Source organism: Vipera ursinii (assembly GCF_947247035.1).
Source record: "Vipera ursinii genome assembly, chromosome: 1".
Taxonomy (NCBI): domain Eukaryota; kingdom Metazoa; phylum Chordata; class Lepidosauria; order Squamata; family Viperidae; genus Vipera; species Vipera ursinii.
Window position 1 is genome coordinate 41,043,113 of NC_139512.1, and position 25,181 is coordinate 41,068,293.

At 38.9% G+C, this 25,181-nt stretch overlaps 1 protein-coding gene across 1 annotated transcript in view; it reads left to right on the top strand.

The window, feature by feature from the left end:
- BTBD7 (BTB domain containing 7) overlaps positions 1 to 25,181 on the top strand; it is an 80,353-nt gene that overhangs the window by 6,026 nt on the left and 49,146 nt on the right. Inside the window, exons 2-3 of the mRNA XM_083366746.1 lie at positions 17,412 to 17,599; positions 20,298 to 21,377. Of these exons, the coding sequence (XP_083222872.1) occupies positions 17,518 to 17,599; positions 20,298 to 21,377 (1,162 nt within the window). The 5' untranslated portion in view covers positions 17,412 to 17,517. The remainder of the gene's footprint in view (positions 1 to 17,411; positions 17,600 to 20,297; positions 21,378 to 25,181) is intronic.

Genomic DNA, 25,181 nt, shown 5'->3' on the forward strand with positions numbered 1-25,181 from the left:
AGTGGTTGAAAATTGCTATGCTTTTTATGGCAAATGAAAATCTCAGTGCCAATTTTTAAAGTACTTTTGTAAGACAGAGTTTTATAATTATTTTTGTTGTTGCCTTCTGCTTCATTATCAATTTGTTTTCTTTCGGTTAATTGGAATCCCCAAGGTGATTTTTTTTTCCTGCCTAAAAATCTGAAACACAACAACTAATTAAAAAGGATTAAGGACCTAAGTTCACATCACTTTTCCTGCTTTTCTAGCCGTTTTGTTTGATAACAATTGCCTGCAGCATAAGCTAAAACCCAATACCAATATAATTTAAAAACATTTGAGTTAAAATTTTGCAAATTTATCTGTAGCACATGTAGTATTTGACTTACTACCATTTGTTTAGCAATCATTTAAAGTTACAACAGCACTGAAAAAGTGACTTACAACTGGTGCTCACACTTGCAACCATTGTAGCATCCCCAAGGTTGTGTGATCAAAATTTGGATGCTTGGCAACCAGCAAGTATTTATGACAGTTGCAGTGTCCTGGGGACATGTGAATACCATTTGCAACTAACTTCCTAGTTGGCTTCTGACAAGTACAGGGAGTGCAGAATTATTAGGCAAATGAGTATTTTGACCACATCATCCTCTTTATGCATGTTGTCTTACTCCAAGCTGTATAGGCTCGAAAGCCTACTACCAATTAAGCATATTAGGTGATGTGCATCTCTGTAATGAGAAGGGGTGTGGTCTAATGACATCAACACCCTGTATCAGGTGTGCATAATTATTAGACAACTTCCTTTCCTTTGGCAAAATGGGTCAAAAGAAGGACTTGACAGGCTCAGAAAAGTCAAAAATAGTGAGATATCTTGCAGAGGGATGCAGCACTCTTAAAATTGCAAAGCTTCTGAAGCGTGATCATCGAACAATCAAGCGTTTCATTCAAAATAGTCAACAGGGTCGCAAGAAGCGTGTGGAGAAACCAAGGCGCAAAATAACTGCCCATGAACTGAGAAAAGTCAAGCGTGCAGCTGCCAAGATGCCACTTGCCACCAGTTTGGCCATATTTCAGAGCTGCAACATCACTGGAGTGCCCAAAAGCACAAGGTGTGCAATACTCAGAGACATGGCCAAGGTAAGAAAGGCTGAAAGACGACCACCACTGAACAAGACACACAAGCTGAAACGTCAAGACTGGGCCAAGAAATATCTCAAGACTGATTTTTCTAAGGTTTTATGGACTGATGAAATGAGAGTGAGTCTTGATGGGCCAGATGGATGGGCCCGTGGCTGGATTGGTAAAGGGCAGAGAGCTCCAGTCCGACTCAGACGCCAGCAAGGTGGAGGTGGAGTACTGGTTTGGGCTGGTATCAACAAAGATGAGCTTGTGGGGCCTTTTCGGGTTGAGGATGGAGTCAAGCTCAACTCCCAGTCCTACTGCCAGTTTCTGGAAGACACCTTCTTCAAGCAGTGGTACAGGAAGAAGTCTGCATCCTTCAAGAAAAACATGATTTTCATGCAGGACAATGCTCCATCACACGCGTCCAAGTACTCCACAGCGTGGCTGGCAAGAAAGGGTATAAAAGCAGGAAATCTAATGACATGGCCTCCTTGTTCACCTGATCTGAACCCCATTGAGAACCTGTGGTCCATCATCAAATGTGAGATTTACAAGGAGGGAAAACAGTACACCTCTCTGAACAGTGTCTGGGAGGCTGTGGTTGCTGCTGCACGCAATGTTGATGGTGAACAGATCAAAACACTGACAGAATGCATGGATGGCAGGCTTTTGAGTGTCCTTGCAAAGAAAGGTGGCTATATTGGTCACTGATTTGTTTTTGTTATGTTTTTGAATGTCAGAAATGTATATTTGTGAATGTTGAGATGTTATATTGGTTTCCCTGGTAAAAATAAATAATTGAAATGGGTATATATTTGTTTTTTGTTAAGTTGCCTAATAATTATGCACAGTAATAGTCACCTGCACACACAGATATCCCCCTAAAATAGCTATAACTAAAAACAAACTAAAAACTACTTCCAAAAATATTCAGCTTTGATATTAATGAGTTTTTTGGGTTCATTGAGAACATGGTTGTTGTTCAATAATAAAATTAATCCTCAAAAATACAACTTGCCTAATAATTCTGCACTCCCTGTAAAGCCAGTGTGGGAAGCTAGATTTTTTTAACCACCATGTGATTCACTTAGCCACCATGGCAAAAAGGTCATAAAATTGGGCACAACTCATTTAACAACCGCCTTAATAGTGGAAATTCTGGTCATATTTTGAGGACTACCTGTAAAATATTTAAGTTTAGTTGTATACTTGACATTAACAGTTGCAACTATTGTAAAGCTTTCTACCAAGAATGATCTGGTGTACCTTTACTTTCTCTTAGCTTCCTGGAAATAAACCAACTGTTCAAAAGTCGTCATTAAATTTAATAAAAATGTTCACTTAAGGAGTTGCAATTGCATTGGGTCTTCATTCTTCATATGTCTGTTCTTTCTTAATCACAGAAAATTTAATGCAGATAGTGAATTCTGAACTCCAGTGTTCCAAGTCAGAAGTTTTGCTGTCATATGGTATGCCACAAATAGTATGTTTAGGTGCAACTTGTATGTTGTTTTCTTCTTTCAAATATATTACAGCAACCTGCTTCTCTGTTTCTGATAATAAATTACACTACTCATTTTTAATTATTTACAGTGAATGTGACCTGTAGGCAGCCATCTTGGGCATACCGGTTTTTTAGTTCCTACTCCTTGCTTGTGACAAGTGTTCTGGTGTGTTCTTTGGATCATATTTCTGATTCTTTCTAGTTCTGTGGATTACTGTAAGCCATGCTACCTACTATAGCAAACTTTTCATTAATCCAACCATTATTTATGTTCTGTTTTTAAAAGAGAAAGAATGGGGAGAGGGATAGGAAGGCAGTTGGTATCAATGATTTGTTTTGCTTCAACTATCAAGATTTCATTTTAAAGCAGCTGGAAACTCTGTCTATTGTAAGCATGAAGTCTTATGTCTTCTTTGTGTTGGAATGTAAAATGTAAGAAGAGCCCTATTAGATGAGGCCAAAGCCGAATTCTAGCCTGGTATTTTGTGTCACATAGTAGCCAATCTGATGTGTTCAGAACAACAAGGCAATAGCTTTCTTCCACTTCTGGACCCTAGCAACTGATCTTTAAAACAGTGTTTTTCAACCTTGGCAGCTGTAAGATGTGTGGACTTCAACTCCAATAATTTCCCAGCCAATATGCTGGGGAAAATTGCCAAGATTGAAAAGCATCGTTTTAGAGTGTATTACTCATGATTTAGGAAGTACAATAGAACCGTGAAAATTAGTATCCAATTAAAGGCTAAATTGCCAACAGTTTTTGTCATATTGCACTTTGATGTCAAATGGCATGCGATTGTTTCGTAACAAACAAGCAAAGTTATCCATGTGTTAGGAAATTATTATCTTCAGAAAAATCCCTGTCCACATTATGGCTGCAAGTATGCTGAACGGATTCTGGTGTCTTTGCTGATTTTTTTTAATGAATGCTCTCCCTCCAAGCATGTTCTGTTTTTCTTCTGTCAATAGTAATTGGTGCTGGCTGCAGCCCAAAGGACCTTTGCTCTGTAAGAATATTTTAATATATTTTTCCGACCTCCATCTTTAAAATATCTGAGGGCATTTCATCTGAAGCCTGAATAAGCCAAAGGCAATGCACAATTATGGCCGCAGCAGTCAGCACCAAAGCTGCAGGAAGTAGAGGCAAATAAATGCATTGGAGTTTTTCTGCAGTAGCACCTAAGCTTGCTGGGGAAATTTCTGCTGCATGTTGACAGAATGTGAACTGCCATGCCAGTTGCATGAGCTATCCGGGATGTCATAGCTGGCAAGAAGCATTTGTAGTTGAGCAGAGTTTTCGAAATATTGAAGCAGAAGTGGTACTTCTACCCAATACTAAAAATCCACACTAGCTATTTTGCAAGATCACTTTCTACCTTTAGAACAGATATCAGAATATATTCTTCATGTCCAAGGGAATTGATGATAATAATAATGATGATGATATTGGAAGGGACCTTGGAGGTCATCTAGTCCAACCCCCTGCTCTGGCAGGAAACCCTATACCATTTCAGACAAATAGCTGTCTAGTCTCTTCTTAAAAACTTCCAGGTTTGTGGCATTCACAACTTCTGGAGGCAGATTGTTCCACTGATTAATTGTTCTAACTGTCTGGAAATTTCTGCTTAGTTCTAGGTTGTTTCTCCCTTTGATTAGTTTCCATCCATTGCTTCTTGTCCCACCTTCAGGTGCTTTGGAGAGATATTGGATGGCTCTTTGTTGTTAGGAGAGGAAAAATATATCTCAAGAGGAAAATATGAAATATGTTCATGTTTTCCTTTCTAAAAGTGCCAGTGACAGCAGCTACAGCAATGTCTGGGATAACAGCAGGCAGTCTTAGCAGAAAGAGTGATTCTGGTAATCTCTATCCAGGGTATACATGAAACATGCTGGTATAAGCGATGTGTGCATGTGTCGGGGACCAGTATAATATAAAATAAGGTAATGTCGGCTTTGATAAGTTTGCTGTTTTCCTCTTGCCTCATCATTCTATTCCCATGTATGTTATGTCTGTTAAATTTTATGTGTGAAAGAAGGTAATCTCTTGCCACAGTTTTTTGTAAGCCATTTTTGAGGATGTTCTAATTTAATTTAATTTATTGGATTTGAGTGCTGCCTGACTCCCAATGACTCCGGGTGGTTCACAATATAAGACAAATAAAATGCAACACAACTACAGGTAGTCATTGAATTACAGCCATTCATTTAGTGACCATTTGAAGCTACAAGAGCACTGAAAAAAGTTACTTATGAATGGTTTTCACACTTCCGACCATTGCAGCATACCCTTGGTCACATAGTCAAAATTCAGGCACTTGGCAACTGTGTTTTTAACAGCTGCACTGTCCCAGGGTCATTTGTAACTTTCCCAGATGTCATCCGGCAAGCAGAGTCAACGGGGGATGCCAAATTTGCTTAACATGTGGATGAATCTCTTAACAACTGCAGTATTCACTTAACAATGTGGCAAAAAGGTCATCAAATGGGGCGCAACTCACTGAACAACTGTCTTGCTTAGCCACAGAAATTTGGGACTCAGTTGTGGTTGTAAGTTGAAGACTAGATGTAATCCAGAAAAGGATGTCCCAGATAAAGTTGTACAAAGGCCTTCTGGCCGTGCCTGTCACCTGCGCATCAAGCAAGAGGTCTGAGTCTTAAGAAGATTCTCCCCCAGATTGCACCTCACCCTTGAGTGAGAAGTGCAGTCCAATATTAGAATATCCCCAGATCTAGGGGGCCCTAACAATCGCAGCCTCTCAGTCTTGATAGGATGAGATTTAGGTGTTGTTGTTGTTGTTAGTTGCGAAGTCGTGTCCGACCCATCGCGACCCTATGGACAATGTTCCTCCAGGCTTTCCTGTCCTCTACCATCTTCTTGAGTCCATTTAAGCTCACGCCTCCTGCTTCAGTAACTCCATCCAGCCACCTCATTCTCTGTCGTCCCCTTCTTCTGTTGCCCTCAATCTTTCCCAGCATTAGACTCGTCTCCAGTGAGTCCTTCCTCCTCATTAGGTGGCCAAAGTATTTGAGTTTTAGCTTCAGGATCTGGCCTTCTAAAGAGCAGTCAGGGTTGATCTCCTCTAGGACTGACCAGTTTGATCGCCTTGCAGTCCAAGAGACTCGCAGGAGTCTTCTCCAGCACCATAGTTCAAAGGCCTCAATTCTTTTGCGCTCAGCCTTTCTTATGGTCCAACTTTCACTGCCATACATTGCAACTGGGAAGACCATAGCCTTGACAGATTTAGTTACAGTGGTTGATTTTGTTATGTTGTTTTTATTCTGTTTTAACGATTACTTAAAATGGGCAGTCGTATAACTTCAATATGAATAAATAGTGCACAGAACATATATAAGTACTCATCTTTTCTGACTGAATTAGTGTCTTCATCTGTTTCTAGTTTTTAAGAATTGACTCTGGTAAGAAGGAAACAGTTGGTTTTCTTTCTTTAAAATCCTGAAAGAAAATACAGACAGAACGAGACGTGTTTGTCAAAACAATCTAGTCTTGGCTGTGTGCTTTTAAAGCAGTTCTGTCAGATCTTTGCAGAACTGTATGTAGCTTGATCATAATTTGCCAAGCTTAGTTAATAAAATGGAAGTCCTTGATGTCTCTGGAGATCTCATCTGTTAGGTTTCTTCCTTTGTCTGCCCTTTATTTGTCTACAAAGTTGTTAATTTGTACTTAGAACTATTTCTCAAAATGACAGATCTGAATTAATAAGCTGCACTCACATTGAGAGAAGTGAGGCGGTACGTTAGGCAAAAGCACCATATTTATTAGGTTTTTCTCATCATAACTTTGAATAAATAAATTCCTGTCTGAACTTCAATAAGTTGCCATATTAAGGCGAGAATAGCCTGTCCCTTCTTATTTTCTTGTTGTAGTTGTATGATACAATTTAAAATAAAGAAACAAAAGCAATTTCACTAAGTAAGATATGAACCGGATTGTCTTTTTTTGTATGGAGAAAGGAATAAAACAAGACAATTATGAGCTTTTGGCAGATACATCACTCACTGCCCTAGTTAGAAGCTAACATTTTCCATTTTAATAGGAAGAGCAATAAGAAAAATAATGTTTTTAATCTCTTTCCTCCTTCAGCAGTGTATGTACATCAAGATAATCCATGAGAAATTCCTTTAAAGGAACATAAGTAACTGTAATCCCAGGGCAACATGTGGCCATTGACAACTCTTGGAGCACCCTTTGGCCATGGCAGTTTCTTTCATTTTAAACTAGGAAACAGAAAAAAACGAAAAAGAAAACAAAATTGGCCGATTCACTGCTTCTGAAGGTCTACAGCAGACATTTCAAACTCGCGACGTCACGTGACGTTGCACAACATATCAGGAGAGTTTTGCCATTGCCGGCAATGGGGTGGGTGCGGCTTCCGGATGACGCATGCGGCCTGCAGGCCGGCAGTTTGACATCCCTGGTCTACAGTGATTAGAGCCTTGGGTAGAATTAACTATACCACATAAGTCAGTAACCTTTTTAAAAAAAACATAGTTAAAGGAAATTGATGAAATTGATGTTAATCATTCAAGCTTTCTGTGGAAAAAATTAACTTGAATATTTTGACAAGGCAAACCAATGCAGGGTCACAAAGATTTATTCTTTTTCTTTTGTTTGTAAACAAGTTTCATGTAACAACAAAAAAGCTTAATGTATATTGGACATCTCGCAGAATGTTTTATAAAAGCTTAATGTGTATTGGACATTGCATGGAATGTTTTATAAGGATTGTTAATGTTAATGAAATGTAATTCATTAGACCATTTGGTTGGGGCTTGTCCTCTTGCCGCATATGAGACTGAAGTCAGTAGGGATTGTAAAGACGGGTAGTGCTCGGTTAACAATCATATATTCAGCATCTGTCTGAAGTTGCAACTCTGCTGAACAAGTGTTATTTATGACCAGTCCTTGAAGCTTTGGCCATCTCAGCACCCTTGATCACAATTTGGCAATCAACTTGCATTTACAACAGTTACAGTGTTACATGATCACTATTTGAGACCTTCCCTGCCCGCTTCCCACAAGCAAAATCGATGGGGAAGCTCACAGGGAAGGTTGCAAATTGCTCCTACCACTTTTTCTCCTAAGGTAGGGGTAGGGAACCTTGGCTCTTTTATGACTCGTGGACTTCAACTGAGCTAGGCTCAGGAATTCTCGGAGTTGAAGTCCACGAGTCATAAAAGAGCCAAGGTTCCCTACCCCTGTCCTAAGGAGTCCCACTATGGAGTCTGAGATCCCAGCGATGCTTGGGCCACAGCACCCTTTCCCTGACCACCAACAATCCCCTTTCCAGCTTGCAAACACTTGCCATAGCATCCACGCCCACTTCACTCCGTAATACTCACCTGCACATCAATCTCTCTGTGAGCCACCCAGGACTTGTGATTTCCTACCAGCTTCCCTATTGACTTTGGCTGTGGAAGCCAGCGGGAAAATTGCAAGTTGTGATAATCTGAGATCCTTACTTAATGACCTGTGCTCCATACTTAATGATGGCAGTGGGGGCTGCTGGGATAACTGTCATTAAGTAATGCGATATATATGACATTGCATTTAACGGCCCACTAATTCCAATTACTGTCATTAAGTGAGGACTACCTGTGAGACTCTTTGATATTATGGGATTTTTAGATATTGTGGCTTGATGAAATATTCAACACTGAAAAGAAAAATACACATTTGATTTGCAGTAGATTTTCTAGAATAGTTGTATTTATAACCAAAGTCTTTATTTTCCTACCTTTCTACTTTTTTCCCTTTTTCTTTTGATTAGTATCATTACAGGTAGTCCTCAACGTATGACCACAATTGAGCCCAAAATTTATGTTGTTAAATGAGAAATTTGTTAAATGAGTTTTGCCCCATTTTACGACTTTTCTCGCCACATTTGTTAAGTGAATGACAGCAGTTTTAAATTAGTAACACTGTTGTTAATCTGGTTTCTCCATTGACTTTGCTCATCAGAAGGTCACAAAAGGAGATCATGTGACTCCAGGTCACTGCATCCGTCATAAATGTGAGTCAGTTATCAAGCATCCGAATGTAAATCTAGTGGCCATGGGGATGCTGCGACGGTCATAAGTGTGAAAAATGGTCATAAGTCATTTTTTTTCAGTGTTGTAACTTTGGTCACTAAATGAACTGTTGTAAATCAAGGACTACCTATATTATTAATTTTAAGATGATGTTATGCTGTTAATACTGCTAGTGTATAGTTTTCTTTTATTAAATGATTTAATGTATTAAAATGAAGACTAAAGCAGAAACGTGTTTTTGTTGAAATATAACTTTTTCATTCCCTCACATCCACTCTTTTCCCTACGCTGTAGTTTTTCTTATCCATCCCCCAAAAATGTTAAGCATAGCCTCTGGCAATTAAAAAGTTGCTCAGTTCTGTTTTCATGACACAAAGTATGATTGAGAGCAACAACAAACATTTTTGAAGAATGAATTTTGGGTGATCTAGCTAGGCTTGATGTTACTGTTATAGTTATGTGTTTTGCTGTACAAAATGTGTTTTGTACACAAAATACATTAGTAATGGTTTGAGAGTTTAAAGGAAATATTCATTCTTTTTGAAAATGACATTTAACTGGCCTTTTGCAGTCCCTTTTGCTGTGAAGGAGAGAGAGATGGCTTTGGGAAAATGAACTGAATTGAATAAATTGTCCCTGGGTATTTTATATTGGGACCTATAGTTTTTAACATCTAAAAATGATTTAGAATTTGGGTGAGCCATTATTTAGGTAAGTTTGCAAATGACATCAAATTATGATGAAACCCCAGGTAGCTGGTAAAATGTTCTTTTCCATGGATTAAGTGTCCTATACCACACACTTAATGATATTTCATACTTGAGGCAGATAATGTTATTAGACATGGAAACTTGATAAAATAAAGCAGTCATGCATGTAATTAGAACAAAGTTATAAAAACAAATTATTTAGCTGGTCTTGCTAACAAGTTGCAACAATATTGGTTGTGTTAACATGAATTTGTAGCACAATTTTTCAGAATACAATAATAAATATATTTTACCTTTCTCTCCACATCGCTCTTAAAAGTAATTTGCATACTTCTTTTAACCTTATTGTTCAGAATTAAAAAGTGGATACCAGAACACAATAATATTCCAACTATAGGTGAATAGATGCAGGCAGATTTATTTTGGGGTTTATTGTTTAATCCAGGGGTCTTCAAACTTGGCCCTTTTATGACTTGTGGACTTCAACACCCAGAATTCCTCAGCCAGCTGTGCTGGCTGAGGAATTCTGGGAATTGAAGTCCACAAGTCATAAAAGGGCCAAGTTTGAAGACCCCTGGTTTAATCTGTGCAAATGTTATACAGACTGAGATGAGGGAAGGATGAATGCTCTTAAGATTCAAGAAAGGAACTGGTTATTGAGAAATTATCTAGCTTCCAGAGGAATATCTATGCACCTGATTTATTCTTGAGAGTTTCCCTTCCGTTTTCCCCAAAAGTTAGACTAATGTTTTTTAAAAACTAGTTTTCATCTGTGGAGTCCTTGATATTCTCTGAGCTCAGTTGTTTGCTTGCAGACATTTTATTAACCATCTGGATAACATTAATGCTGGTGAGTGTGGGATTTGCAGTCTGTTTATGTACAGTAGCTTACCCTTCCTGTGTTAGCAGGACTGTGGTTTTCTCCTTGATAGCTCTTTTTTGGTAGAAAGAAGAAACCTTTCCACCTTCATCCCCAACAAGCACTATCAATATTAACTTTTCACTGTTTCTTAAAACCAACCATGTCTTCATTCCTTATCTTCACCCCATTCTCTATAAACCAGTCTTTAAAATCTAATTTGTCCATTTTAATTAACAAAATTTTATTAAAGATTGCCAGTAATAATTATTTGTAAATTATATTTACTAAATCCAATTTGAACCCTTCCCTGTATAGTTATATCTCCCTTTCTATTTAAACGTACCCCCATTTTCTCTCTTCAGATAAGCAAAATCCTTGAATCATCATACAGTTCTAATCAGCAAAAATCCATTAAACATTCCCAAAAATAGCAACCCATTTGTGTTAATCTTGATCAAACAAACCAGTTTTGTATTAATTCTTCTTTCTCCCAACAATCTTTAGTTCTCTCAAACAAACTCCTAACCTCTGCTTTCTCATGGTCTCCCTGTTTCTTTTCTCAGAACCATTGGCGTCTTTGTGAAGTCCCCTTTGTAATTCCAGTAGAAGAAAATTATCCACATCACTGTTCATATTCTGAGTCTCTCTTCTCACAAAGCTTCAACAAATTCTTTTTATAAATCCAACATAGACACGTTATTCACATCACTCTTGGTTTAATGTTTGTATGTAGTTTGTATTAAATCATTGTCCAGTTTCATTTCTAAATCTGCTATTTCTATCTTTCTTATAGGCTATCATTTTAAATTCCACATTAAAATCAATTTCAGTTTGATTTGATAGAACTTGTTCCTCTTCAATAATACCTTTTAATTCTTTAATAGCATATAACTTTATGATTGCATTTTTGGCCCATTCATCATAGAACTCCCATAAAGTAGCCATTGATACATTAATTTCCTTTTGGTGCCCTCTAGTGTTCAACTTTCAAAGTTGTTTTGTCAGTTGTTTCCAGATACAAACATGACCCTTCCCATGGGAAAGATTCTTTTAATTAACTTCAAAGGCCTTTTTTAACTGAAGTCCAAGTCTGGAACTCTTAATCCGTTTAGCATTATCTGAAATCAACACTGTAATCACCCTTTTTGTCATTTATTCCCTTCCATTTTGTTTCTTGCAAAATTGTAAACTCACAAAATTGTAAATTCACATGATTAAAGCAGGACTCACCTAATGAATATGAGCAACTTGGGGTTCTGAAGATTTTCAATATTTAACAAAAAGTTTTAAACAAAGTAAACTCCAAAGTGATTTAAGAGTGAAGTTTGGTTAAACCTTAAGTCCGTAAAAGACTAGATTAACATCTTTGAGCTCAGTAAAAATCTCGTGATTCCTATCTGTTTGCAAGAGACTGCAAAACATCTGTATCTGCCTTCTATTCACAGTAAAAACAGCTGTCCAGAGTATGTATGGGCAATATCAAGATCTCTCCTTTCTCCAGAGAGATTTTTGGTGGTCCACATCCAGCATCCATCTGCCTTTTGGGCTGTAATCTCTCCCACTAACCAGGGAATATCAGTTTACCACTCCTCACTAGAAGCTTCTCTGCTGTGCTCTTAATTTATAGAGTAGGATTTTTTTCCCTTTTGACTCATATTACTAGAGCACATATTAACGATTCCTCTGTAGTTTAGGTTACTTTAGTACTTTGAGAGAATGTGTATGGTTGGAAAAAGAAAGTATAAAATACTTGGCTGTATAATAGGCATTTCTGCACTGTACCTTATCATTTAATCTCTTTGAAATACCATTGGAAAATTATATGAAAATGTTGGTGTTGAGAGGAAACTTGTTTTCAAAGGTGGCTGTTACCCAAGGCCCAGTTTGCACACATAGCTTTTGTTGAATTGAAGAGTTTGCTGTAAGCCTAAATGCCTCATGTTATTGTCAGTTTTTTGGAACTTTCTAAAATTGTCAGAAGTGGTAGGAACTCTCAAATTGAGATACTTGTATTAGGGACACATGTAGGAACTGACCTTACATCATGTTTCAGTTTTGATTTTAATTTGGGAAAAGCCTTTCATGCATTGTATAGTGCAATTATGTGCATTTATCCTGAAGGTGGCATTTATTTAAGAAGAGTTACCATTTCTCAATTCCTTAACTAATAGTATATAATGATGAATGGAAAACCATAATCTTAAAAAACAGTGGAAAAATATTAGTGATTGGTTTATAGTCCTCTTCCAGAAATCAAAGATTATAAATTTTGAATGTGAACATCAGGACTAGAGAAATATTTTCGATTTTTAGGCTTTGGTTTTATATTTTAAAAAAACTCATGAAGTTTTTCTGTTGAATTTTATAATGGCTATATATAAAAGGTTCAGAATCTGGATCTTACTTCTGGATAAGTATGCATAGAATTGAAACTTAAGATCTTTTAAAAGTTGGGCTAGCCCCACCCAGTTTTTAATCAAACTTGGCTCTTGGAAATTTCATGTAGCAATCTCTGCAGTTTTTAAAAGCATTTTCAGTTGCTTTCTTCCAAAGACTGAGACAGAGTGATTGGCCCAAAATTGCCCAACTGGTTTCACGTTTAAGGTAAGACTAGAACTCGTATCTCTTGGTCTCTGGCTCAGTGACTTTAACACTACACTATACTGGAAAAATAATTGCTAGAAAGGAAAATCTAAACTTTAGTCAGTATGCCTATTTTCTAAAACAGCCCACCCAACCTCCTTTGTAAGTTGAATTAGGAGGACAGGAGGAGATTTGTTGCCTTCCAGATGTTTGATTTTAATTTCTATAATCTACAGCAGGGGTGACAAACTCAATTTCACTGAGGGCCGCATCAGCATTGTGGTTGCCCTCAGGGGGCCGGGTGGGTGTGGCCTGGGTGGGCATGGCCTATTGGGTGGGCGTGGCTAGAGTGCGTATGGCCTACTGGGTGGGCGTGGCCAGCTCTACATCGTTCGCATCAAGGGTGCCTATGGGGGCGTGGGCAGGAGTGGGACAGATCTGAGGGTCTCTGGCAGAAGGAGGGTCTCTGGGCGGGGGCCAAGGCAGTGGGGGCCGTTCCCTCACTGTTTCCAGGATGACTTCGCGGGCCGCATCCAGTCCCCGGGCCTTGTGTTTGACATGTCTGATCTACAGCCAGTACAACCAAATCTGGGGGCCATAAGACAATTTAAAATGATTTCATTGCATCTTCCAAACTGAGCATAACTACAGGTAATCATTTAATGACTGCCCATTTAGCAACCATTCACACTTAGGACAGTGATTAAAAAGTTTATAACCAACCTTCTCAGGTCTATAAATGAAAGGAAAACTAAAGTATGATCTTATGCCCTTTCATATAACAAATGTTTCGTTTATCGACTAAGTTGCCAGTTCTAATTATGATTGCTAAATGAGGACTACCTATGTGTGAGCAATCCTAAACTAGGTAAGAAGGTTGCAGCAGTTGTTCTATTCATTCTTCATTGTTACATGGTTGACAGTGCTGGTGCGGGGGACACAATCCTCTGATCTAAATATTTTGCGTTGTTTACCTTAATTGATGAATAATGTTTGACGTTACCTGAATACTTTTTGTTGTTTTCCTGTTTGACACAAACTACCTATTGAATGTATATTCTTCTTTTCTACCCAGAATGAAAAAAACAACTAATAAGAAGGAAAAAATCCTGCTTGCATATTGTTGGATTTTGATCTTATCCAGCTAGGTCAGGGGTCCTCAAACTATGGCCTGTGGGTCAGATGTGGCCCGCCTTGCCTTTTTATCCAGCCCGCCATGTGAATGTTGGTAGTACAGTGCAGCGCAGGACTTGTGGGAGGAGGGAATGAGCCAAAGCGGCACGGCGCAGGACTTGCCTTGAGAGAGTCATCAAGGGCTGCTGGGGCCAGACAAAGGCCCCAAGATTGGCACTTCCGGCACACCCAGAAGAGAAAGGAGGAGGAGGGCGGAAACGGGAGGCTATAAAAGCAGGTGGTTTTGGCGGGAGAGGGGAAGAGTAGTCAGCTGGAGTTGCACCAAAGAGAAAAGAGGAGGGGAAGAGAGCAGAGGAGATTAAACAGGTCAGCGTGTAGCCGATCCATAACTTCATGGCAGCCATCCCCTTGCCCCCTTCTCCTGGCCTATCCTGGTGATCTCCATCCTACCGCTAAGGATGCTTTGGTTATAATCATTTTTTTTCAAACTGTGGTCCAGCCCCCCAACAATCTGAGGGACAATGAACTGGCCCCCTGTTTACAAAGTTTGAGGACCCCTGAGCTAGGTGATTATCTGAATCCTGGTGAAGGTCTTATAACAATGGAGATATAACAGTGTAATTATCATCATCTATCACAGAGCTCCCCAACCTTTCCAGCTTGGCAGTCTGGAAGGAAAGGGAGCAGCAGGGAAATGAGCACGTGCACAGCCACACGCACACATACGTAAAAGGGTGTGCGCACGATGGCAGTGCTAGCGTGTGTATGCATGCACAAGGAGGCCACGTGCACCCATGGCGCTTGCGCTGGCACCTGCATGCATGCGCAAATGGGCCACGCGCACCCATGATACACATGCTGGCGCATGCGCACAAGGGCATGATGCTGGCATCAGTGTTAGCCTCATGATGCTGGCAGCAGTGCTAGCCTCCCTACACATGTGCAAATGGAGTCGCTAGTACCCATGTGGTGGTGCTACTGCGAGTGTGTGGGGGGCTGTACCAGACTGCGGACCATAGGTTGGGGACCCCTGATCTGTCAGGTTCTTTCAAAGAATGGCTAAGTGGATTTTATTTTTAAATTTTGGAGTATTTGGGCAATAGCTTTTTGATGAAATTGGCCTTTGCATTATGAGCTACCTCACTTCCAAATTCTCATATAAACGCACACATGTTGAACAAGCTATGACAATCTATCAAATAAATTAGAATCTATGTTGCACTTAATATTAATGTAAAAACACAGACAAAATAGAGATTTTATCCCCTCTTATAAAATGTCTTCTAATTGGTTTCTTAGGGGTTTGTTGTTTCCGGTTTTCTGCTGTTCCCATCCATTATCTAATTTTCCTTTAATTTTTTCCAGTGACTAATCCTCTTGCAATGGAATTTTCCCATATTCACTGGAGAAACTCATTGTGACTTAACTACACAAATGCATGGTATCTCCCTTGATTTTAGGACTTTTAGATAAAAAAATAAAAAGGAAAAAAAACTTAGTATATTGTCACCTCTATGCTTGAGAACTTACAGCTAAATATGAGGAGAGAGAGAAAAATAGATTATTAACTTGTGTTTTCAGGAATGTGTGTACTCTCAGCCAAGTATAATAGATATAGAAGATTTCTTGATTGTGGAGGGATACTGGAGAACAATACAGTAGAACAAATAAGTAACCTCCAGATTGAGCAATTGTAAAGTCATGATTTGTACAAGAATAAAACATGATTTGGCGATGTATCTGACAGTTTTGTTTGTGAAATTGTGTTCCAGCCCATTTGCTAATTTTAAATAATCTTTTATTTTGAAGTATGTTAAAGTATTTGGATTTGTATAACATTTTTAATTCCTACAAAGATCATTCGGTTTGTTGCATGCATAAATATAGCAATAGCACTTAAAGACTTCTATACTGCTTCATAGTGCTTTACAGCCATCTCTAAGTAGAGTCAGTATATTGCCCCCAACAATCTGTGTTCTCATTTTATCAGCCTCGGAAGGATGGAAGGCTGAGACAACCTTGAGCTATTCAGAATCGAACTCCTGGCGGTGAGCAGTGAGTTAGCCTGCAATACTGCATTCTAACAACTGCACCACCATGGTTCATATACATACTTGATAGGGACTAGAACAGGGGTGTCAAACTCGCAACATCATGTGATGTGTCACAATGTATCACAACTTTTTTTTCCCATTGCCAGCAATGGACTGGGTGCGGTTTTGGCATGACGCATCCGGCCCACGGGCTGGCAGTTTGACACCCCTGGACTAGAATTCACAATTTCTCAGTTTCTGGGCTGGTGCCTTAACCACTAGACCAGGGGTTAGCAACCTGAAACAGTGAAAGAGCCACTCGGAACCGGTTGCCTCACAAAAGGAAAAACTGGGAGCCGCAAAAAATGTGTGCGCATGCGCGTACATGCGCGCATGCGCAGAACAGGGTTTGACTGAAGAGTGGAGCCAAGGCGAGATATGCACCTATCCAGCATATTTGAATTGATTGGTTGAACTTTTTTAATCCCACTTTTTTTTTTTGGACTGCACATGGCAGAGGACTGGGAGCCGCAAGAGATGGCTGAAAGAGCCACATGCGGCTCCGGAGCCGCGGGTTGCAGACCTGTGCACTAGACCAAAGTGTCTCTCTTTAAACTTATAATAGCTATTATCCAGCTACTTTGTAGAACTGAACAATAAAACCCTGTCCCCTTTTTCTTTTAATTCTGAGAAATATCAAATCTTCCTCAATTCAAAAAGAAGCTTAACACAAAATTTAATTAGAATTTCTTGTAATAATAGCCAATTAACTATGGCCGTGTAATAGTATCAGCACTAAAAAAAATTGTTTTAATAGTATCTCCAACTTAATGACTGTAAATTAAGTTTTTCTATAGTCCGTAAACATTTGGTACCTCGCACAAATCCATGTTCCATTGCTGGTAAGAGAATGTTAGCTTGCCCATACATAATGTAAATTATATTTAAGTGCACCATACTAAAATCTGCACGTTATATAACTATCTTTTAGCTGTATTACCCATTCAGTCTTTGCTGTAAGCTTTTTGTTTTGGATCTTAATTTTTTGTGTTTTGTTCCTGCCTGCCTTCATAATCTGTTCATTCATTTTGAAGGTTACATAATCTAGCTACTGTATATTATATTGCAGTCAATGGCTTCTATGTATACTGTTTGTAGAGTATGTGTTTCTAAACCAACATCTTTTATGTACTCATAAATTCTAGATATTAGGATTTCATATCTCACAAACTTTTATAGGTGAACTTTTAGTTCATTTGACAAAATAGGTGGATGCAAAATTAATTTTCAAAAATGATTAGATTATGCATGTTTACTTTTAGCTGCATTAATAAGAAAACTCACTACAAATAGTATATGGTCACTTAAATCATTACAGTGTTCATGTAACTACTTGGAAAGGTAGTAATATTATGTTTGCAATTTTTCAGAAATGGGGAAAAAGCTCCTACTTGAACTGTGTCTTAAGTTCTATCATGGGTTATGGAATTGTGCGCTGATGAGCCAGGAAGTGGAGTGCTCAAGTGACTAAAGAAGATGGGTGCTAATGCTTCAAACTATCCTCATTCGTGTTCCCCAAGGGTAGGGGGAATTTCTCAGGCGCAACAGACATTCATAGGTAAGTATTTCCGTTTCTCCGTTTAAAATGTTTACATTGCTTATCCAGGCCGTATGTTGTCTGTAATCATGGCTAAATCGAAGGCAGTTTTGATATAATTTATATTAAGCAGCAGTTCATTTGATAAATCTATCATACTATTACAAATTCTGTTCACATGCAAAGGATACTTATGAACAGATGAGAGGAAATGGATAATTCTGTCTCATTTGTTAAACCTGAAAGTACCCAAATGCACGCTGGGAAAACCAACTTTTTTATATCAAGAGACAAAGTGAGAAAGGATGCATATTTTAGAAATAGCTAAGTCTTGAAGTTATCTAATGGGCAGCTTTTAAAATATAATTGGCACAGAAAAACGTAACATTAAAGGTGTTCAGAATTTCAGAGCTAATTCTTGCAAGGATCTTTTAAATTTCTGTCTGTTGCCACAAAAAGACAAACCAGAATAGATGGGGTGATATTTAACCACTGGAATTTTTCTTCTGTGGGTTCTAATTTTGATTTCAAATTTAGAATGATAGAATTCTATTTTCTTAGGATATGCTAGCAGTAAAAACTTGATATAAGTACATTTTTAACATAATGAAGTTAGCAGACCTAATGGTAGGTCTGCTAGAGATAAATCTTAAGCATTAATTAACTCTAAGCCCTGTCAGGGGTTCAACTGAAACCTCAATGACTTCAATATTTGCATCTTGTAATAAGTTATGTTCTGTGGTCCTTTTGTTCACTTTTTTTTGGAATATTTTAAAATCTTCTGTCTTACTCATGTTAAAAACTGACCACTTGTGGTCAGGGTTTAAAATGTTTAACAAAATGGATCTTTTGGAATGCATAAGTTTATGGGTCTTGCTAAGCTAAACACCAAAAAGGATTTTACCATGTTTTCCCAAAAATAAGACGCGGTCTTATTTTTGGGGTGGGGACCAAAAGACCAAAGATCGGGGGACATCATATATTGTGGCCGCCCACCCACTCTGTCCACCATCTGGATGCTCATGTCCACAATGGGGTAGGAGAACGCACATCACATCAGTGCTGCTGCCACAAGGTGAGGCAAGGCAGGTGTGGGTGGAGCTGCCCCACAAGCCCTGCACCCACTTACCTCATGGCCCCCACAACCAGGCCACTCCCAGGCCATTATAACTTGACTTCACGACTAGATTAGCAAAAAGTTTCAACATTTATGTTGAGAAAGTGTGCCTGAGGTCATATAACACTTAATAGTAGCTTATAGGTTTAGGAGAGAGGAAGTCTTGTGCAACAAATCTTTAAAAAAGTATAGCTATGTCATAGCCTTTGCTAAATATAAATTCTGTGCATGTTTGGCCAGGTCTATAATCCATTTGCAAAATTACAAAAGAGTCAACAAGGAAAACTCAAGCAAAAATCGTCAAATATAAAGAACTGTATGGTGCTCATTTAGGTCAGACATTGCTGTGGTTGAAATAAATACAGTTAAATATACATCAGACTAGATTAAAAATAAGACTAAAAATTAATCTTTAGTTTTGCCACATGACCAGAAATATTTCAAAATGCTAGATGCACAGCCATATACATTATATGCCAAATTTTCAAGAAGATCAAATAAAAAGAAAGAATAATCAAGATTTGGAAAATAATGACAGATGTGGGCAGAATTCAGTAATTGTGTAAGATGTCTTTTAATATGTTTTTCATGGCAAATCTTACAAGATATGTTAGTGTATTAGCTTTCCCCAACTGGCAAACAAGATTAATCCACAAAAATGGAAGAATGAAAGACATGGGATAGACAAAAATAGTAAAACCACAGGAATGCAACTAGGATTTTTCCAGTCAGTTACATATTCCAGATGAAAGATAAATGACCCCAGCCAATTTTTTTTTCATATCTGTAAAAAGAGAAAATTTGTTTATTTTCTTAAAAATCTTTTCATATAACCATTTTGACTTAAAATCAGTTCCTAGAATACTGCCATCACTATTTTGTTTAAGAAAGGTAGAAAGAGAAAAAAGTAGGGTAAATAAATATTTTATTTTTCAAAATGTCCGTGTATTGCAAATTACAGCTAAATAAAAGTTTGGGGTCTTGACAATTGAAAACTGCCAGGATTGATTCCTTTGTTGGATAGACCTGGGTAGTCAAATAAAAATAATAGCTTTTCCACTAGTTTTTTTTGTATGCAAAATTTTGTACAACATTTTCTTTATAACTACATTTTGCTAAAGGTAAAAGTAAAGGTTCCCCCGCACATGCGTGCTACTCGTTTTCGACTCTAGGGGCCGGTGCTCATCTCCGTTTCAAAGCCGAAGAGCAAGCGCTTGTCCAAGGGCGTCTCCGTGGTCATGTGGCCGGCATGACTAGACGCCAAAGGCGCATGGAACGCTGTTACCTTCCCACCGGAGTGGTCCCTATTTTTCTACTTGCATTTTTACGTGCTTTCAAACTGCTAGGTTGGCAGAAGCTGGGACGAGTAACAGGCGCTCACTCTGTTACGCGGCACTCAGGATTTGACCCGCCAAACTGCCGACCTTCTGATCGACAAGCTCAGCATCCTAACCCACTGAGCCACCCACTGAGCTAGTTTATTGTAACCTACGCTGAACATTTTCCATATAATAGTTTAAAACTCCTATCAGTGCATTTCACTCATTTTTTACACCCTAACTCTGGGCTTCAGGCAGTTGTTTTTTTTCCCCTTTCTTTCAGGAACATCATCCTATTCCCATCAAGGTTATGGCTGTGAATCTAAACTTTATAGCCTTGAGCATGGCCATGAGAAACCTCAAGATAAGAAAAAGAAAAGCTCTGGCCTTGCTACCCTCAAAAAGAAGTTTATTAAGCGCCGAAAGTCCAACCGGTCTGCTGATCATGCCAAACAGATGCGTGAGCTACTCTCAGGCTGGGATGTCAGGGATGTCAATGCATTAGTGGAAGAGTATGAAGGCACGTCAGCCTTAAAAGAACTTTCTCTGCAAGCTAGTTTAGCGAGACCAGAAGCCAGGACGCTGCAGAAAGACATGGCTGAACTGTACGAGTTTAAATACTGCACAGATGTTGATCTGATATTTCAAGAGACTTGCTTCCCTGTGCATCGTGCAATTTTGGCTGCAAGGTGCCCGTTTTTTAAGACCCTACTTTCTTCCTCACCAGAATATGGTGCAGAGATTATAATGGATATCAATACAGCTGGCATCGACCTGCCCATGTTTTCTGCTTTGCTACACTACCTATACACAGGTGAATTTGGGATGGAAGATTCGAGGTTTCAAAATGTTGACATTCTCATGCAGCTTAGTGAGGAATTTGGAACACCAAATTCTCTAGATGTTGATATGCGAGGGCTGTTGGATTACATGTGCTATTATGATGTGGTTCTCAGTTTTTCATCTGACTCTGAACTTGTTGAAGCTTATGGCGGAAGTCAGAGCTGCTTAGATGAGGAGCTCAGAGCACACAAAGCTATTATTTCATCGCGCTCACCTTTCTTCCGGCATCTACTACAAAGGAGGATAAGAACCGGAGAAGAAATTACAGATCGAACACTAAGGACTCCAACAAGGATTATACTAGATGAATCTATCATACCAAAAAAATACGTGAGGGTAATTTTAAACTGTATGTATACAGATTTGGTGGACCTCTCTATTTTGCACAGCAGTCCATCAGTAGGGAGTTTAAGTGAGGTCCAGGCTCTTGTAGCAGGAAAGCCAAGCATGACAAAGGCTGAAGAAGCTATGGAACTTTACCACATAGCACTTTTCCTGGAGTTCAGTATGCTTGCACAAGGTAAATAATTATTTTATCCTTTAAAAGCACACTGCAATGTTTAAATCTGAATGGATTTTTAAAATTTCTTTCTTTAAAATATATTTCTTGATAGTTCCTGCCCTTCTTTTCTAGGTGAGGTTTCTAAAATTATCCTGCTCTGGAATTATTAGTTTCATGTAATTTTAGTCAATTAACTATGTTTTTCAGAATAAATTAACTGAACAGAGCTATATTTAATGAGGTTTATTTCCGTGTTGTGTGTGCTTGTGCGCGCATATATATATATATATATATATATATATATCTGTGTGTGTGTGTGTGTGTGTGTGTGTGTGTGTGTGTGTGTACCATCTTTAAGTTGTAGAGGGGAAAAAACTTGGTTTTGATGCATGCGTGGCTATAATAGTCAGCGTACTAGAGATATTCCTCTTTTTGTAAGTTATGGTGGACATTATCAGCAATGTACTATTTTACAAACAGTTGGCTCCTAACTTGATCGATCTCTTCAAACAAGCAGAAGATAACTGTATTAGAAGTGATTAATTTATATAGCAGTATCTATATGAAACTGTTCTTTACAGTCAGATTATTGTTTGGTCTTGCAAACCAACCGATAGCAGCTTTCTGGGGTTTCAGGGAAAGGTCTTTCACACTTTTGTTTGGGAGATGTGGAAATTAAATATTGAATGTTTGATGTTCATTTATTACTTAAATAGAGCCTCTCCCAAATAACCAAGCAAGTGATTTAGCAGTTCTATGAAAGTTCACTACCCAATAAAGAATTTTCTTGCTAATTAATAGATTTATTTTAAAAGATTTGCTAGAAATCTGCTTTATTACATAGTTACAAAAAGGCACATTCCATCCTGCAAAATGGCTTTAATTTTGAAAGCCTATTATTGCTTCGCATATGAACCTACATTTCAAAGCATATTATATAAATCAAAAGTATTTAGATGTCTCTGCATGGATTGGATACAAAAGTCCCTTCCAGGTGCACAGGAAGGAGATTTATACAAGCTATAGCAGGGGTGTCAAACTCAATTTCATTGAGGGCCGCATCAGCATTGCGGTTGCCCTCAGGGGGCCGGGTGGGTATGGCCAGGGTGGGCGTGGCCTACTGGGTGGGCGTGGCTAGAGTGCGTATGGCCTACTGGGTGGGCATGGCCAGCTCTACATCGTTCGCATCAAGGGTGCCTATGGGGGCCTGGGCAGGAGTGGGACAGATCTGAGGGTCTCTGGCAGAAGGAGGGTCTCTGGGCCAGGGCCGAGGCAGTGGGGGCCGTTCCCTCACTGTTTCCAAGATGGCTTCGCGGGCCACATGAAACCACTTCGTGGGCCAGATCCGGCCCCCAGGCCTTGTGTTTGACATGTCTGAGCTAGAGCATTGCAAAAGAAATTCCAGAAATAAATTTGCATCTCTAGAACATGTATCTGTGAGGAAGCCTGTTTGAACATAATAGGTTTTCTGAATAAAGTTGTGAAAAATTGCAGGATTAATGCACAAGGAGTTCTTGGAATTATGGAAATTCTAGTTCCAATTGTGATTTTAAGTCAATGCAGCCATAAAGCGAGTCGTCCTTTGTTGATTTTACAACCAATTTTACCAGAGCCATTAAGTGAATTATTGACTTTGCTTGTTGAAAGCCTGCTGGAAAGTCACAATAATGTTACCACAAAATGTTGCAGTTACCATAAATGTGAGCAGGATGCCAAGCTCCCAAATTGGGATCACATGACTGTGGGAGTGGTGCAATACTTGTAACTAGTCGTAAGCCAATATTCTGAGTCTTTTGTAACTTTAAATCACCATTAAATAAACCAGCATAAGGCAAGGACTACCTGCACTTACAGAAGTGAAAATACGTGACATGCAGTATCAGTTATGTTTCTCTATGGACTTCTAGACACATTCCTTTCAATACTTTGAATTTCACTCAGATAATTGCTGCACTTTTATCCTGAAATGTGAGTTTGGAAAAACATTAATATCTGTATATGATATGCAAATAATATAATTTAACATTTAGCTGGGGGTATAAACCAGGCTGATAGAAATTTGTCAAGAGAATACAATGGTCATAGCAAACACTCTTTTCCAACAACCCAAGAGACGGCTCTACACATGGACATCACCAGACGGTCAACACAGAAATCAGATTGACTATATGCTCTGCAGCCAAAGATGGAGGAGCTCTATACAGTCAGTAAAAACAAGACCAGGAGCTGACTGTGGCTCAGACCATGAGCTTCTCATTGCAAAGTTTAGGCTTAAACTGAAGTAAGTAGGAAAAAGCACTAGGCCAGTCAGGTATGAATTAAATCATATCCCTGTTGAATATACAGTAGAGGTGACAAATAGATTTAAGGAATTAGATCTGATAGACAGAGTGCCTGAAGAACTATGGACAGAGGTGCGCAACATTGTACAAGAGGTAGCAACCAAAACCATCCCAAAGAAAAAGAAATGCAAGAAAGCAAAATGGCTGTCTGAGGAAGCTTTGCAAATAGCTGAGGAAAGGAGGGAAGTGAAAGGCAAGGGAGAAAAAGGCCCAGTTGAATGCAGAATTCCAGAGAACAGCTAGAAGAGATAAGAATGCCTTCTTAAATGAACAGTGCAAAGAAATAGAAGAAAACAATAGAATAGGGAGGACCAGAGATCTTTTCAAGAAAATTGGAGAGATGAAGGGAACGTTTCATGCAAAAATGGGCATGATAAAAGACCAAAATGGCAGGGACCTAACAGAGGCAAAAGAGATTAAGAAGAGGTGGCAAAATTACACAGAAGAACTATACAAGAATGAGCTTAATGTCCCTGATAATCACAATGAGGTGGTCACTGACCTCGAGCCAGACATCCTAGAATGTGAAGTGGGCCTTAGAAAAGCTGAGCAACAACAAAGCTACTGGAGGTGATAGTATTCCAGCTGAGCTATTCAAAATCTTAAAAGACGATGCAGTAAAAGTGCTACACTCAATTTGCCAGCAAATTTGGAAAACTCAACAGTGGCCAAAGGATTGGAAAAGATCAGTTTACATTCCAATTCCAAAGAAAGGCAGTGCCAAAGAATGTTCAAACTACCGCACCATTGCATTCATTTCTCATGCTAGTAAAGTTATGCTTAAAATCCTACAAGCTAGACTCCAGCAGTATGTGGACCGAGAACTACCAGAAGTACAGGCAGGATTTCGAAGAGGCAGAGGAACTAGAGATCAAATTGCCAACATAGGTTGGATCATGGAGAAAGCTAGGGAGTTCCAGAAAAACATCTACTTCTGCTTCATTGACTATGCTAAAGCCTTTGATTGTGTGGATCATAACAAACTGTGGCAAGTTCTTAAAGAGATGGGAGTACCAGACCATCTTATTTGTCTCTTGAGAAACCTATATGTGGGCCAAGAAGCAACAGTGAGAACTGGACACGGAACCACTGATTGGTTAAAAATTGGGAAAGGAGTCTGGCAAGGCTGTATACTGTCGCCCTGCCTATTAACTTATATGCAGAGCACATCATGAGAAAGGCAGGGTTAGAGGAATCAAAAGTTGGAATTAAGATTGCCGGAAGAAATATCAACAACCTAAGATATGCAGATGATACCACTCTAATGGCAGAAAGTGAAGAAGAACTAAAGAGCCTCTTGTTGCGGGTGAAGAAGGAGAGTGCAAAAGTTGGGTTGAAACTTAACATTAAGAAAACCAAGATCATGGCATCCGGCCCTCTCAATTCCTGGCAAATAGATGGGGAAGAAATGGAGGTAGTGACAGATTTTATTTTCCTGGGCTCCAAGATCACTGCAGATGGGGACTGTAGCCAAGAAATT